The 18300-nt window shown below is 40.7% G+C and overlaps 1 protein-coding gene across 1 annotated transcript in view; it reads left to right on the top strand.

Annotated features, from left to right (window-relative positions):
- The window catches only part of baiap2l1a (BAR/IMD domain containing adaptor protein 2 like 1a), a 149636-nt gene that overhangs the window by 95607 nt on the left and 35729 nt on the right, over positions 1-18300 (top strand). The window contains exon 11 of the mRNA XM_072559825.1: positions 410-478. Within this exon, the coding sequence (XP_072415926.1) occupies positions 410-478 (69 nt within the window). The remainder of the gene's footprint in view (positions 1-409; positions 479-18300) is intronic.

Genomic DNA, 18300 nt, shown 5'->3' with positions numbered 1-18300 from the left:
TGGCGCTCCCTTCATAGCCAGAACATTCCTTCCTCAGTTAAGGACACCAAAATGGGACACACTACTCCAGGTGATGTCTTGCCAAAGTCCTGTACAATTCCAGCAAGACAGGAGCTTTGTAAACTATCTCTGTAAATCCATGGACTGTTTTAAATTGGGCAAGCCAGGCCTGATCCAAGCATGCTGAAATGTAAATGAATTTTTTTTACTTGGTGGATTTGGAGAGCAGTTTTGCTTTGAAATGCTGTATCGTGCATTTAAATGACAACATTGTCAGATGGTGAATAAACTCTTTAAGTTCTTTCAGAAACATTTTTAAATTGTTCATAATAATATCAAACCTGTCAATAACACAGCAGAATATTAATGTTGGAGTTGATTTAAACTTTTATTTTTGCTTCCTATACAGGAGGGGTTGGTTTCCAACATCTTACACCAGGCCATTGGAACAAGGACCAGACGTGACACCTGCACCCAGGTAATGTATCTTTCAGTAACTGTATTGTTAAAGTGCATGAGTTAACCCCACTGGTAGATGGCTGGTTTGTTCCTCAAACTTGTGTTGTGCCTCATTGGAACATTTTTGACTGGGTCTGCTGCACTGTTAGCATGAGAGCAAGATTGTTTATTGAAATGGCAAGCAACTGGAAGATAGAGGGCATCCTTAGAGACAGAGTAAAGGTGTTTTGCAAAGCAGTCCCCCCCCAGTAAGCATTTGGTGGTGCCAATGAAATGGACTTTATTGAAAGGAATAAAAGTAAAATGCTGATTCACCTGGAAGGTGAGGAGGGAGAACATGAATGGGCTGTTGTTACACCTTCAGTGATTGCACAGGAAGGTGCCATGGGGGAATGAGAAGTGCTAGGAGTAAGGTAAGAGTGGACGGAAGGAATGGTCCCTGTAAAATTCAGACAGTGTCAGGGAGATGAAGATTTGTTTGGCATCCTGCTGGAGGTGGCAGAATTGGACAGAGAATGGTCTTTTGAATGTGAAGGCTAATGAGTGGGAAGAAAGGATAAGGGGGACGTTGTTCTGGGAAAGAGGAGGGGGGTGTGGTGAGGGCAGAAGAGCGGAAGTTGAGTTGGTTGAAGGCTCTGCCAGTCACAATGGGGATGTGGGCGACAATCCTCAGTTGAGAATAAAGGTCATGTTGGAGAAAGTTTGGTGAAAGGTGGCATTGTTGGAATAGAGACAACACAAAAAATCTAGCAGAATGGAATCGAATCTGTGCAGTGAGGAGGCCACTTGTGGGCTTATAATGGATATTAGTGGACAGTTTATTTTTAGAAATAGAAACAGTGAAATCAAGGGGCAGCACGGTGGCTCAGTGGTTAGAACTGCTGCCTCTCAGGGAGCTGGGTTTGATTACCACCTCAGGCAACTGTCTGTGTGGAGTTTGCACATTCTCCCCGTGTCTGCGTGGGTTTCCTCCCGGGTGCTCTGATTTCCTCCCACAATCCAAAGATGCACAGGTCAAGTGAATTGGTCATGCTAAATTGCCGTTGGTGTTAGGTGCATTAGTCAGGCGTAAATATAGGGTAAGGGAATGGGTCTGGGTGAGTTACTCTTCAGAGGGTCAGTGCGGACTTGTTGGGCCGAAGGGCCTGTTTCCATACTGTAGGGAATCTAAGTTTTTAAAAAAAGGAAAAGTCTCAGATGGATAAGGTAAAGGATGTAAGTTTAAAGCAAAGCTAATGAATTTTTACAATTCCAGATGAGAGCAGGGAGCAGCAGCAAAGACATCAAGTATCAGAGAGAGAGTTGTGGGTGAAGCTTGAACTGTACTGAAGCAGAAATGTTTCACATATGCACAAAGAGACCAGGCATAGCTGCAACCCATGTGGGTAGCAACGGCCACACCTTTGACTTAATGAAAATGAGTTGATTGAAAGGAAAAGTTGCTCAAAGTGAGAACAAGCTCGGCCAAATGTAGGAGAGTGGTGATGGATGGGGGCTGTGCAGGCCTGTTTACAAGGAAAAAGCAGAGCCTTCAGACCACCCAGATGGGGAATGGGCATGTAAAGGGATTGCACATCCATAGTGAAGAGGACAAAGTCAGAAGTCACATGACACAACGTTATAGACCAACAGGTTTATTTGAAATCACAAGTTTTTGGAGCATAGCCCCTTCACCAGGTAAAGTGAGAGGGAAGCACACAGAATTTATGGGCAGTTGAGATCAAGGGCAGAGAGATCAAAAGATCATACAAATGGTGTGAGTGGAGTGTCAAATAACAAGTCTCTGTAGGTGACCAAGAGTGTTAGACAATTAGAGTAAAGTGTCAACAACTGAATAACAAGCAAAGGGATGACCTATCATCAGACTAAATGAGGCAGAGGGATATACTAAAAATTAAAAGTAAGGTGGTACTGGAGACAAACCAAATGACTAGAATAACCTGGCATGAAAACAGAAGCTACTGGAAAGGCCCGGCAGATCCAGCAGCATCTGAAGAAAAACCAGAGGAAAGGTCACCAGACCTGAAACATTAACTCTGATTTTCTTCTCTGATGCTGCCAGACCACTGAGCCCTCCCCTTGCTCCTGACTTACAGCATCCGCAGTTCGTTTGGTTTTTATTTGACTGAATAACATGATAGGTAAAAGAGTCGCATGCTGAGGGTCTAACCAAAATAATAAATCATCCAAAACTGTACAAGCTAATTAAATAAGAGAGATTATAACAATTTATCAAGGTGATGGTGTCAAAACAGAAAGTAAGGAAGATTTTACAAACGCAGAACCATGTGGTGAAGTCATGTGTAATATGACATAATTTCAGGGTCATAGTTGAGGCTGTCTTCATGGATATGGAACCTGGCTATCCATTTCTGCTTGGCAACTCTGTGTTGTTGTGTATCTTGAAGGCCGCCTTGGAGATGCTTACCCGAAGATCAGAAGCTGAATGGCCTTGACCGCTGAAGTGTTACCTGAGTGGGAGGAAACATTCTTGTCTGGCAACTGTTGTGCAGTGTCCGTTCATCCGATGTTGTAGTGTCTGCATGGTCTCACCAATATATCATGCCTCAGGGCATCTTTGCCTGCAGCGTATGAGATAGACAACATTGGCCAAGTCACATGAGCATCTGCCATATGCATGATGGGTGATGTTCCCACATATGATGGTAGTATTCATTTCAATGTCTTGCAGAGGTTGCCTTGGCCAATGTTGTGGTCAACGTTGTCCTGAGGCTGGGTAGTCTGCTGCGAATGATGGTCTGTTTAAGATTTAGCAGTTGTTGGAAAGCAAAATGTGAAGGTGTAGGGATGATCTTGGACAAGCTGCTCATCATCATCGATGACTGACATGTTGAAGACTGCGAAGAATGTGGCATCGTCTCTTCACTCCAGGGAAGTACTGGACAACGAAGGGTAGTCTATTGGTTGCATCCTGTATCTGTCTTCTGAGAGGTCACTGCGGCTTTTCGTTGGGGCATGTCAGAATTGATAATCATGAGTCGAGCACGATATCCCAGTCTTATAAGGGCATCCTTCAAAATCTTTAGGTGTCCGTAGAATTCCTCTAATACCCATTGTGTTATTCCAGTCAAGTAAAAACTGAAAGAACTGCGGATAAGGAGTAAATAAGGAGCATGGGCAAGGTTTGGGGGGCGGGGGATTCAGCAGATCTGGCAACATTTGCGAAGAAAAATCAGTTAATGTTTCTAGTCAGGTGATTCTTCCTTTTTGCTTCACAGCTGCAGCTGGACCTGCTGGGCTTTTCGAGCTGCCTCTTTTTTATTCCATGTTGTTCCAGTCATTTGGTTTGTCTCCAGCGCAACCTTATTTTTAATTTTTTTTGTAGTTATATCTCTGCCTCATTTAGTCACATTATCAGTAATCCCTTCACTTGTTATTCAGCTATTGACACTTTACTCACACCTTCCTGATGAAGGGCTTTTGCCCAAAACATCGATTTTGCTGCTCCTCGGATGCTGCCTGAACTGCTATGCTCTTCCAGCACCACTAATCCAAAAACTTTACTCACACCATCTAACACTTGTGGTCACCTGCAAATAATTGTTATTTGACACTCCACTCGCCATTTATGTGGCCTTTTGACCTCTCTGCCCATAAATTCAGTGTTCTGTGTGCTTCCCTTTCACTTCACCTAACAAAGGGGCTCCACTTTGAAAGCTTGTGATTTCAAATAAACCTGTTAGTCTCTGTAACCTGGTATCGTGCGATTTCTGACTTTGTCCACCCCAGTCAAAGACTGGCATCTTCACATCATAGTGAAGGGGAGGCAGCTAGAACCAGAAAACTGGAAATTCTGGAACCGATATAAACTGCAGAATCATGATAGAAGAAGCAAGTGACTGACCAAAAAAGTGGGCAGCACGGTGGCACAGTGGTTAGCACTGCTGCCTCACGGGTTCAATTCCCGCCTCAGGCAACTGTCTGTGTGGAGTTTGCACATTCTCCTCATGTCTGCATGAGTTTCCTCCAGGTGCTTCGGTTTCCTCCCACAGTCCAAAAATGTGCAGGTTAGGTGAATTGGCCATGCTAAAAAAAAATTACCCATAGTGTTAGGTGAAGGGGTAAATGTAGGGGAATGGATCTGGGTGGGTTACTCTTCGGAGGGGCTGTGTGGGCCTGTTGGGCCGAAGGGCATGTTTCCACACTAAGTAATCTAATCTTAAAAAAAAGGAATAAAGTCTAGATAGAAAGAAATAAGCCGGAAGAGGTTGAAACAATTTGGTCTGGTGGGGCAATCCTGTTTGTGCACTGTGGGAAGAAGGTAAGAGAGGGCTATGCAGATTTGGAGTCTGAAGTGGGAAACTGTGGAAAAGAAGTCTTTAGAGAAGATGAGATCGTGACAACCCTGAAAACTGTAGCCTGATAGGGGAAGTCATGCTCCAGTGGGAGATTGGAGGAAGTGTCTAGGAGTTGATGCTCAACTTCTGCCAGATGACAACTGCATCACCCTTATTGTCAGGTTTGAAAAGGTGAGGATTGGACTTGAAGGAACGGGTGCAACAAGTACGGGGGGTGGGGGAGGTTAGAGTAGGTGAGGGGAGCAGAGAGTTTAAGGTGGCTGATGTCACATTGGCAGCTCTCAATGAAAAGTATTTAATAGCATGTATCTCTGTTCATATTTGACAGTTGTTGACTACTTTCACCAGGCCTTTTGTGAAAACTAATACAACAAATCCATATGCACATTATCAGTTCCCAGGCTTAGAAATTAGGGGATTTATACCAATCTTGCTTCACAGCTGCAGCTGGACCTGCTGGGCTTTTCGAGCTGCCTCTTTTTTTAATTCCATGTTGTTCCAGTCATTTGGTTTGTCTCCAGCACAACCTTATTTGCATTTGCATTTTACTCTCTAAACTTTAAGAATTATTTAAAATGCATCATGGCGGAGTTTAATAATTGTAATTCTAAATTTAATGCAGTTTCTACTTCTGAATTAGCAATCCTGTTTCGATTAAATTTGATCTGCGGTTCCAAGTTCCATTTCACGATAGTGAGACATTGTTTTGCATTACAATATATTTTTGTAATTACAATTTCAAATAATGAAATACTGGATTCTGGATGAAGAGAAGAAACACATAGGAAAAAGTAAAAAATGAATACGCAATATACCTTTTAAAAATTTAGCAAATGTTGAAAAGTATTTGGAAAGGTACCATGTAGTTTATTCTAAACATCTTCATAACATTATCATTCTGAATCTATGACTCAAATGTATCCAACAAACCTGTCTCCAGCAGAAAACTATTCATCTCAAGTGTGGTAGGTATTCTGTTTCATTCCTAGGTATTGAATGGCACAATTTGGGTCACGGCATATCCCATTATTATGACAGTCTAGCACCATAACTTCAATGAAATTGAACAGCATGAAAAGAGGCATCAATCTGGAAGCACAGTTCCCAGTGTACAGTCAATCATTACGGATTATGCTTATTCTTTTAAGGATACTACATACAAATAGTTACAATATTGATGCAAGTTTCCAATTTGCTACCTCAAGGAAACATAGAATATATTTAGAAGTTGGTTCATCCTGTTTCATGGATCCTTTTGGCCTCTAAGTTTATTAGTTAGCTCCAGTGAAGCAAAGGTGTGTGTGGTCTGCATCTTCAAATGAAGTATGTTTCTAATTTTATATTCCAATTCTGGTCAAATAGATAAGAGGCATATTAACTGACCCTCAGCAATATCTCTCTGAAATTGTCCATGAAACGTTATATGGGTGGAATTCGAGCACACACTCGTGTATTTCCACCTTTCACAAACAGGTTTTCAACAACAGTTATCCAAAATCATTGAACTGTTAAGCCATTCAACTGGCACTTTGCGACCACACACAATGTCACTCGCCCACTTTTTCCTGTAGCCCTGCAAATTCTCTTCCTTTGATAGTATTATGACATGGTAGTGAATCCTTCTGTTAATTAAACCAAATACCCAGAAAAGCTCACTTCGCCTTTTAATCTGTTAAATAAGTGACAAAGAACTCCCAAATTGTGCTAATTAAAGAGAAAATGAATTTATTCTTTAACTCTAAAAATGAGCATTAAATAATAACTATTCACAACTCTAAGCCTCCCTTTCTCTCAACTGCTTACTACCTGCCTCCAACTCTATAACAATATAATGTTCCAATAAAATACTTATTAAAATGACATCAACTTTATTTCAAAACCATATAGTGGCTGTCGTCCTCTCGCTCTCGCTCTCTCTCCTCGCGCGTGCTCTCTCTCTCTCTCTCTCCTCGCGCGTGCTCTCTCTCTCTCCTCGCTCGTGCGCTCGCTCTCTCTCGCGCGGTCTCTCGGCATAATTTAAACTGGTTAAATTCAAATTGTCAAAACATCAACCAACTCCGGTATCTATTTCACAGCCAAATATTACATATTCCAATATTCCAATACACTGAGTCTGCACATGTAAGCTCTCAATGCAGAACACCATTCCCTCTCTCTCTTAAAGGTACGGTGTATGCCTTTAACTTCATAACAATAGTTATGATTAAGCCTGCCACCACAATACATTCACGCATTGCATTCTAGATCTAAATCACTTGCTGCTTAACGCTTATCCTCCTGTTGCCATTGTTTCTTTTGTCAGCTGTCTTAAATTGCCCATTGGATTTTGTTTCACCCATTGATAACAATTTTTCTTTATCAGCGCTAATCCTGACCTCTGTTAATTTTGAATGCCTCTTTCAAATCTCCTCCAAGGAGAACAGCTCCAGCTTCTCCAATCGATTGACATAACTGAAGTTCCTCACACCAGGACCATTCCAATGATTATTTTCTGTACCTTATTTCAAGATTTCACATCCTTCCTTTCTGATGCCCAGAACTGAATGCAGTACTCTGAGTCTAAAATAATATTTTATACAGGTTTATTATAACTTGTGTTTGCACTGTTTGCTGATATATAAAGCCCAGAAGCTGTGTTTTTTTAACATTAAACTGACCTACCATTTCAATAATTTATGTACACATACCCACAGCTCCCTCTACTTTTGTATCTCCTTTAGAACTGTATGCTTTATTTTATGTTGTCTCTAGCCATTGTTCCTCCCAAAGTAAATCATTTCATATTTCTTGGCATTAAATTTCTTTGTTATTTTCTGCCTATTTCAACCTATGTCCTTTTCTGCACTTATCTTGAAAGTTCACACTATTTCCAGGTTTTGTATTATTTACAATAAATTGCCTGTTTACCAAAAGTTTTTCATAAATTTTAATATACATCAGGAAAAGCAATGGTCCTAGCACCAACCTCTGGGGAATCCCACCACCAGCTTTCCTTCAATCCAATAAAACTATTTATCACAACTGTCTTTTTTTTTTGCTATTCCACCAATTTCATATCCATGAAGGTACCATCTTTTATTCCATCGGCTTTAACTTTCTCACGCATCTTTTATACTTTGTCAAATGTTTCTTAAGCATTCATTTACACCAGTTTGACTGTATTATTCTGATCTAACCCCTGCTATCTCATCACAGCATTTACTGAGATAATCTTCTTTATTGTCCACTGCACCACTTTGGTGCCATCTGTAAACTTGCTAATCAGACCACCTCTAATCACATCCAAGTCGTTTATACCAGTAATGAAAAGCAGGGGACCCAGCACCAATCTTTGCACACTGCTCGTCGTAAGCATTCAATCTGAAAAGCAACAGTCTACCATTACCCTTTGTCTCCTAACCTCAAGCCAATTTTGTATCCAAATGCCTAGCTCCACTGGATCCTATGTGATCCAACCTTACTAACCGGTCTACCATGTGAAACCTTGTTGAACGCTTTGCTGAAATCCATATAGATAACATTTACTGATCTGCCTCCTTCAATCTTCTTTGTCCCACCTTCAAAAAAACTCAATCAAGTTAGTGAAAGATGATTTTCCGCACACAGCCCCATATTGACTATCACTAATCAGTCCTTTTAGAATACAGCATTCAGTTTCGGTCTCCCTGCTATAAGAAAGATGTTAAACTTGAAAGGATGTTGCTGGGACTGGAGTGTCTGAGATATAGGGAAAGGCTGAATAGGCTGGGTCTTTTTTTCCATGAAGTCTCAGAGGCTGAGGTGTGACCTTAGAGATTTGTAAGATCATGAGAATAAATAGGGTAAATAGCCAAGGTGTTTTTCCTAGGGTGGGGAGTCCAAAACGAGAGGGCATACGTTTAAGTTGAGAGGGGAAAGATTTAAAAAGGAACTGAGGGGTAATGTTTTTGCACACAAGGTAGCGCGTGTGTGGAATGAGCTGTCAGAGGAAGTGGTGGAAGCTGATATAATTAAACGTTTAAAAAGCATCTGAATGTGTATAGGAAGTTTTTAGAGGGATATGGGCCAAATGCTGGCAAATGGAACTGGATCAGATCAGGATTTCTGGTCAGCGCAGATGGGTTGGACCAAAGGGTCTGTTTCTGTACTGTTTATTTTTTTAAAAACTCAAGCACATTAGTTGAATGCAATTTGCCCTTAAATCCATGCTGACTTCCCTCAATAGACCTGCATTAGTCCAAGTAATTATTAATTTTGTCCCAAATTGTTGTTTCTGAAAACTTTCTTACCAAACTGACTAGGATTATGCTTTTAGAATTGTCCAATTCTTTGGCACCAGTGAAAATAATTCAAGACCCATTTAGTTTGCATTTTATTAGGATATTGTGCCTTAGTAATGATTTGGAGGTGCTGGTGTTGGACTAGGGTGTATGAAGTTAAAAATCTCACAACACCACCAGGTTGTAGTCCAACAGGTTTATTTGGAAGCACTAGCTTTCGGAGCGTAGCTCTTTCATCAGGTGGTTGTGATGAACCTGCAGATGAAGGAGCAGAGCTCTGAAAGCTAGTGCTTCCAACTAAACCTGGACTATAACCTGGTGTTGTGATTTTAACTGTGCTTTAACTGAAGTCTTGTTTCTAATACCAGTAGTGAAGATCTTGACAAGCTGAGTTTTGCTTCAGATGATATCATGAGGAGAGACCAGTGATTTCTAGCAACAGGTAATTTGAGGATCAGTTGTTAGAAATATCAGATATGCAGTTTTTGTGCTGCTTTAAAGTTTTACGAAGTTAAAATAGTAACTAAGTTTGTAAATCATGGATTACTACAAAAGCATCAAGCCAGTGTGGAAATAGGTGTTGGCTGTAATTTACCAGATAAAATACAGTGCTACTCTTGTATATGATAGACTCTGACTGTTGTTTTCATATTGATGTTATGAATTAAGAATAATATAGGGAGGATTCAAAGAAGCTAAATTATTCCAGCTTGTGCAGTTGTTTTTGTACTGGTTCTCTGAAATTAGCTCACTGTGTAAACTCAAAACAAATTTGTGTAGGCTAAATATGTTATTACGTGTATTTACATCGCAACGTCAGTGTACTAAAACATCCCAAGACACTGCACAGGGTGTTAAAAACAAGATGTGACACCAAGACATTCGAGGAGCTAATTAGGCAGTGACCAAAAGCTTGATCAAAGAGGTTTTGCAGAATGCATAGTGAAGAAATGCCACCTGGAAAGACAATGATTTAGAGAGGGATTATTGACTTTTTGAATTTAGCTTAGATGTCCTACAATTGCCCTTCAGTCCAACAAGTCCACACCAACCCTCCAAAGAGTAACCCACCCAGACCCATTCCCCTGCCATGTGTTTAGACCGACTAATGCACCTAACACTATGGGCAATTTAGGATGGCTAATTCACCTGACCTGCACCTCTTTGGACTGTGGGAAGAAACTGGAGCACCCAGAGGAAACCAACGCAGACACGAGGTGAATGTGCAAACTCCACACAGACAGTCGCCCAAGGCTGGAATTGAACCCAGGTCCCTGTGAGGCAGCAGTGCTAACCACTGAGCCATTGTGCCGCCCATAATTAGTTGAACTCAGAAACCATATGCCAATATTTTAATTTTAGATTGCCATATTTCAAGTGGCTGCCTTTTCCCTAACAACACCTGATGTCCCAGAAGTCTCTCTTTATACCCTTTTGAGTATTTATTGACTAATAAAAGAAAATAAACTAATGATCGCCATTTAAAATTATACCACATTAAAACAAAAACAAAGGAAACTTATTAAATTAAAATATCATTGAGTGGAGATTATACACTCCATCCCTTTTCCAGTTATGGGAAATATCAGACATACTGATGGAAGTCTCCCTTTATTTTGCAGGAAGTCTTCCTTTATATGTTCGTGAGGTATTTAATCAGTTTGCCTTTGCTTTAATGCCTTGCCTGTTAATTGTATTATCACTGTTGTGACCATCAATTGTGAAGAAGTTTAAGTTGAGAATATTCACTTAGAAGTCAGAATTTGAGGATTGTGCTATATTGGAGGGTTATAGTGCCTTGAGCTTATTAAAAATGGACAGACAAGGCCAAGAATGGGGTTTGAAAGCAAGAATAAGAATTAACTGTTAGAACATGTTGTTTAACTTGCATGGTAATGAAGACACAACAGCTTAATGGTAAAAGTTTGGAAAGTGGCAAGCGAGTTTTTAGATGGTGCCTAATTTGTAATGGATGGAATGTGAAAGGCTAACATTTGAACTACTATAATACCTATAGAAATTGTCCGAATTATTACAAGTGAATTTGTACAGCAGCTCCAAATATAAACAATTTCATGCATAAATGCAGTAGTTACTCTAATCAAAGATTGATGCACACAGGCTAGTGGGACTGAAACTGCCAGTTGCTTCAACTTAATTGAGTGGGATGTAAGCATTATTTAACCATTATTTAACAACAATTCTCCAATATGAAATATTTATGCTGCTTTAACAAATACTGATATTTCACCATTTGTACAGTGCACTCTCCCACAGAAGCACCAACCTGTTTGCTTTCAGTGATAGAACTGTTGTTGACAGCAAAATACATAAGGTATCATTTGCTTCATGTTTGTTCCTGATGTTGGGAGGATTGTTATTTATAGGAAAGCTCAAACATTTGTGAGCCAGTTATCATAGCAATCATACTTCATTAAAAGACTGATGACTGCAAAACTCCCTCTCTGTATAGACCAGCAATATTCAGATTAATTGAATCAATAATGAATATCCAGTCATTTAGCGTGAAAACTGACCTTTGGTCCAACTAATCCAGACTGACCATGTTCCCAAACTAAAATAGCCCCACCTATCTGCATTTGGCTCATACCCCTCCAAACCTCCTCATGTATTTCTCCAAATGGGATATGTTGAAACTGTACCAGAATCCACCGCTTCCTCTGGCAGTTCATTCCACACATTAACCACTCTGTGTTTAAAAGAAAAGATGTCCTTCATGTTCTTTCTAAATCTTTATCCTCTCACCATAAAAATATGCCCTCACCTTAGGGAATAGCCCTTTGCTTGTCACCATGTCTATGCCGCTCATGATTTTATAAACCTCAACCTCGCACACTCCAGTTGAAAAATCTTATTCTATCTAATCAGTCTAATTTTATAACTTAAACCCTCCATTCCAGGCAACATCCTACTGATTTTTTTTTCTGAATCTTGTCCATTTAATATCCTTCCTATAACAGGGTGACCAGAACTACACACAGTACTTCAGAAGAGGCCTCTCCAATGTCCTGCATTACCTTAACGTAACATTCCAACTCCTATACTTAAAGGTCTGAGCAAGGAAGGCAAGCATGCTAATTGCCACCTTAACCACCCTGTGTACATGTGATGCAAATTTCAAAGAATTATGTATCTGAATCCCTACATCTCTGTTCTACAACAGTACCCAGGGCCCTAATTGTATAAGCCCTGAGCATGTTTGTTTAACCAAAATTTTATACCTTGCATTTATCCAAATTAAACTCTCTCTACCATTCCTCAGTCCATTGAAACAATTGATCAAAATCTCTTTGTAATCTTAGATAACCTTCTTCATTTTCACTATACCACCAATATTGGTGCTGTTTGCAAGTTTACTAACCATGCCTCATATGGTCTCATCCAAATTGTGTTTATATAAATAACAAACAAAAGTGAACCCATCAGAGGCCTCCAGTCCAAAAGACCGCCCTCACCACCACATTCTATATGCCTGCTTTATAATTAATTGATAAACCAGTTCTTGAAATAATAAAGCCACATTCAGAAGGGCACTATAATTGTGGTATGCTCTATCATCTTTAACAATAGATGCATTTATATAGCACTTTTTAACATAAAATGTCCCATGGCAATTTGTAGGAGGATTATAAAAGCTTTCTCAGCAATGGCTCAATGGGTAGAATTAATTTTAATGAGTCACAAGCTTGAGAGTTCAAATCCAAATTCAAGACTTAAACACAAATGTCAAGTGGACAATCTAATGCTGCACTGGTGAGTGTGCTACATTGTCAGAGGTGCTGTCTTTCATTGAGACATGAAACTTGAAGCCCCTTAGCTGGATGTAAAAGATCCTCTGCCGGTACTTCAAAGAGAAGGCCAAATGTTCATTTATTATTGGAGTAGCTTGAAAATAGAGTCAGATCTTCAAGATTTTCTTTTTCCCCTAGCTTTTAAAGTATATACTTCTGGTCACTGTAGAGCAAACAGAGCTATGTTATTATTAAACCTAAAAGTATTGTTGAAGTAATTAATGTGATGCAAATTCTATTCACCTCAGTCTTAAGCACACTTGACAACTGAGTATCCACAGCTCTCTGAGAAAATTCCAAGATTCAAATGTTGCAGTGCAGAAATTTCTTTGTGTATTTCGATGGCTGAGCTCCACTGTGTTCTACACTTCCCAGCCAGCGTAAACATTTCTCAGCATGTATTGTGCTACGTTCCTTGAATTACATGGGCTGATTTTTTTTTGTTCAAGCTTGAATTATTGTTTCCTTGAGTAAGATTTCTGGTACCTTGTCTGCCATGGCTCAGAGCAACTATTCGTACAATATTCTGCTCTGTATCTCAATGGTTATGCATCTAGATTCTCCAGCATTCTTCTTGTGCAATCATGTGGCAGGAGAGGAAGAAGTACTCACCGCTGTTGGAAGCATTCGGTGTTCACACCGCTGGCCCCATATTCTGAAGCTTAGATTCCATACATCCTTAGACTTTGCAAGAACTGCTCTTTATTTTATGGTGCTGCATCACACAGCACATGTCCCAGAAAAGCAGGTTAGCCCCCAGTTCCCCAGCAGGGACCTGGATGAGATGATGGAAAGGAGGACAAGTTGTATCCTGCAAATCTGCAAAGGCAGCCACGCTGCCAGATCCATCCAGCCTGGACTGAGGTAGCATTTTCGGTCAGTGCTGTGTTCTAACTAAAATAGGATGCACAGCTGTGCAGGATGAAAGTTAATGGTCCTCTGCACTCTGCAAGGGGATCTGTCACTAGTTTCTCTCTGCCAACTTTCATTTAGAAGACTACCACTCATTTTAACTCTGTCTCTCCATCAAGGCTTCTAGACGACAATACTCACTATTCTGTGCTTCAGCTCCACTCAACTCTGCTCTCCTACCTACTTCTGGCATACTAGCCCTTCTGTCTTCTGTGCTTCTTATTTATTCACTGGAGATACCTCACTATCTCTCCTTCTGCATGCATCACCACTAACTGATTCTGTCTTCTATCTAATTCCATCATATGGAGGAGGATGGACGTAATGCAGTAAGAGAAAATACTTGATTTATTTTGATTTGATTTTACTGTCACTTACTCCTGTACAAAAGTACAGGGGTCCAGTGAAAAGTGTGTACGATGTTGCCATACTTGATGCCATCTTGGGTGCAAGTACCTAGGTACGGAATCTTATGAACAAGATAGAAAGAAAGAACAAAGTTAAAAGTCAAACATTGTAATAATTGTATTTTGTGTAAAACATACAAAGTAAGGTCAAAACTTACACAACTTAATTAGACCTTAATTTTTAAGTAGAAAATAAAGCTGAAAGTTCAGACAATACAGTCTTTTGTAAGTGCTTAGCCACGATGGGACTGCAGTTTGGGGAATCGCCTCGAAACCAGAAGTCCACACTGAAGCCACACTGAGCTGAGAGATCACCACGCCAGGCTGAAAATCTGCCATGCCATAGAAGAACTAACCAGAGAAGAGTGCAACTGCTCATGTGGGGATGAGGTGACCACAATGGACCCCAGTGCAGAAAACTGTACTACTCTCCGAATGCCACCAAAGCTAATTTATAACCTGTAAAAGATTTTATTCCCTCTGGCACAGCTAATTCCCTGTTCAACACCAGAGATCCTCAACTTCACCTTGAAAAAGGAAGTCACTGAACAATGAGGATTCACTGGTAAGGCTTTCCACTGCGCACTCCATTATTTAAGACATTCACCTTGGTAGGTAAATTTTCTAGATTAGACTCTAGCATAATCTGGTGAGCACATCACTAACATCTCCATAGGTTGTTGAGGAAGAAACACCCCAGCCTCGGACATTGAGGGTTGCAGGAGACCTGACACCTGCTGGGTCCCCTGCAGATGATGATTCCATGGTTTTGACAATTAATTACTTTATAAATATGCTTAGAGGCAAAATAAAACAGGTAGGTTCAACAGGAGCATTTAGTAAATTGTGTTGAAAGAAGGAGGATCTGATCATCTTAGCAGTAAAGTGCTGGCTTCAGCTTTGCATCTGACTTTCTCCATGGATAATGCCATGAAGAGCCAAATCTAGTGCATTCTGTGTCTGCCAGATATGTGCACAGACCTGCACGCCATCATTCTAGCTGTAGGTGCTGACAAGGTATCACTGCCAAGGTGAAAGTGGGACAAGGGCTTTAAACCTCATTCAGGTGATCCTTCCTCTCTGGGAGACAGGGTGATGCCAACAGACATTCTAGGGAGTAAAAGCCACACACAAGATCATTGGAAGCTTTATCTTGGAAAACTCAAGAGGTACCATCTACTCCTGCCTGAGATACCAAAACCTCCATCAGTTCCAGCAGAGGATAGTGAATCTTATCTGGGAAGGATGCTGTCTAATTAGGCCTGGGCTTTTGAGGACCAAATGCCTTCAGAAAATTATTCAAGTCTTCCAAAACTACAGAGTGAAATATAGAGCAGACTCCCTCTACTTCAGTTGCAGAAGTTGGTACTGCATTTGGATGTAGTGACAGGGAAAGGATATTCCTGTTTTTTCACCTCCAGTTGTGATGGAAGCCACATGTCACAATGTAGCGTGATCTTTTCAAGTTATACTGTCAGGCCCTACTAGAGAAATCCAGACATCAAAACTTCAAACTCATTAATGAGGCCTACAGTCTGTCCCACTCTGACGATGGTGTAAGCATGGGCAGCCTTGTATCTTTGTTCTGTATCAATCTGAGTTTTTTTTGTAAAAGTGGGTAACCCTGGCCTCCAAGCAGCCTAGCCTGCGTGAGCTGAGGACCTTGGAAGGAAATGGGAACCTGAGAGCTGTCTAGTTTGCAGTTCACAAAGAATGCTCAGCACCTTTTCAAAGTCAACTTGGTATGGGCCAGTGATGCCTACATTCTATGAATAAATAAAAACAACAAAAGTATGTACTTCGGCACCTCCCAAGATATCAAATGCAGACGTCTAAAATATGGCATCCGTGGCAATATAATTTGAACATTGAGGCAGAAGCCTTTTTTTTTGTCGACAAACTCTGTAGTTTGATGGTAAGGTGCAAAATGAGTGCAGTCTATCAAGCCCTGTACCTGAGGAATGCCAGAGATTAATGAAGAAGTCCATTGTTGCGGACTGTTTGACTGTTCTTAGCATAGGAATGAATGTATTCAGCTGTGATCTGGATAAAATAGCATTCATTACATCCTAAATCCATTTTTGGTCAAGCATTAGGATATTCCAGACGAGTTCCCAGTTACACTTTTAAACAAGTCATTGCAAAACTTCAGGGCACCTGTAGCCTTGGCGATCACTGGATGATCAGCCAGTCCTTCTGAGTGCAAGGCTTGTTTCAGCATTGGCTATTCACAATAACATTCTATACTGGTTTAATTAACCAGAAAATGGTAGCAAGGTCATATCCTTATCCTCCTCCTCTTTGGGGAATCTTCACCTGTTGCTGCTTCTGAAGACTGTGTATAGCAGCCATCAGAGTGTACTGTTACTGCTGGACTTGCTATTGGCATTGAAGTTGCTCCCTTTGATATTGTCTTTGCAACTGCCATGGTTGGTGGCCTTGTGATGTTGCTTTAAATGCAATGTCCATGCCAAATGGCAGAGAATCTGTGAGGAATGTCAGAAAGAAAACACCATTGGTAGTGTTGAGCCATCACATCAATCACAATTGTGATGCCCTAACACTCTGCCATTGAAGTTTTGCAAGGAGGTCATATCAAGCCTCAAGGAACTGAGAGTTATGAAACTCTATCCAAGTATATGTTGGACAACCAAAGTGTTCATGCTACATTGGGGAGAAAACCTCTAGCAGTAAGATACTGTGATAGCCATCCCCACCAAAAAGAGGCACCCTTGCAAGCATATTTACAGTACGAAGGTGGCAGCTCTGAAGCATTGTTTTCTAGTATAGCTATAAATCTGTTTCAGAAACACCAAACCTAGGTACTACTTTTTAAGTTAGCTTACCTGATTACATTTGCTTAGGTGACATGACAAGGAGGCATTTAGTGCAAACAATGTAATGGCCATGATTGCTTGAGGTAATCACTTGGATGCATCCTTGTACATGAATGATCTAATGAATGCAATTTGATGCCAGATGGGTAGCATTATTGAATCAGTAGATGTATGATTAATTCGATTTACCTTTGGAGCCTCAAGTTCAATCAGTTTTACCCTACTTCTGAAGGAAAAAAGAGTAACTTATTCCACCACGCTGCTTGCAGTGGTAGCCATTTTTTATCATTATTGTACAGTTGACTTTGGATTGAAGACTGGGAAGTTTCAATTTTGTCTTTTGAGTGACTTGCAGGTTCACCTGAGAAGAACAATGATCCCACCTTTCACTTCCTTTTGCTGCCTGTGTCCCTACTGTTTCAGTTCTTTTCCATTTCTTTTCATCTCCCTTCATATAACTGTTCATGTTCCCAGTTTAGCCCCAGAGCATGGCTTTGTGAACTGCCAAGCTTTTGTTGGCCAAAAGTGCTTTTTATTTAGAGGTCAGACTAATAGTGACTTGTGAAAACCCTACCTCCCAGATTACCCACCCCCTCCTATGCTCTGAGTTGCCACTCTTCTAGCTTTGAATTACCTCCTTTCACTGCAAACATTCCATCAGCAAGTCTGTCAAATGAAATCCATCTACCAGTTCGTTTCCCATTTCCCCCAGCCTCCTGAATCATCTTGAGAGAACAGCCCGAGCTCCCAAAGTAATGTCTGCGCAGCACTCCAAGGGATATACCTGTAATGTCTGAATTGGGTGCACTTGACTTGTAGGGCCAACCATGGCGCAGTTCTCGCTGCAAAGGCATAAATTCCTGAGCTCTAATAGGACAAAGTGACTGACTATGGCCACCCGCTAGATTGAAAACAGATAACCTTCTTGACTGTCGCATTAGCTGCTGTTGGATTGTAATTCCCTTTGAATCCCATGCAACTGCATCCCTTTGATTTTCGGCAGTTTTGTTAAAGCATACAAGTTGCCAGTACATCAAGCCACAGTAGCTGACAGCCTGTAACGTGGTATTGAGAAACCTGTGTGCTAAAAGGTGCTGCAAACCACAGAGGATGGCTGCCTTCAAATAAGGTAAAGTGAGTGAATGCTAAGAAATGAAGTTAAGCACTATAAGAGACATTCTGTGTAAATGTACTGTATGAGATATACATGTGTGCTCTAGCATGGAAATGAAACAGGTAGAAATGTACCAGTCATAGATGTCCCCAAACTCCTGAAGAACAGAAGTGGTGAGAGT

The sequence above is a fragment of the Chiloscyllium punctatum genome, chromosome 40 (genome assembly GCF_047496795.1).
Source record: "Chiloscyllium punctatum isolate Juve2018m chromosome 40, sChiPun1.3, whole genome shotgun sequence".
Taxonomy (NCBI): Eukaryota; Metazoa; Chordata; class Chondrichthyes; order Orectolobiformes; family Hemiscylliidae; genus Chiloscyllium; species Chiloscyllium punctatum.
The sequence above is the reverse complement of the archived record's forward strand: the minus strand, read 5'-3'. Positions and strand labels throughout refer to the sequence as shown.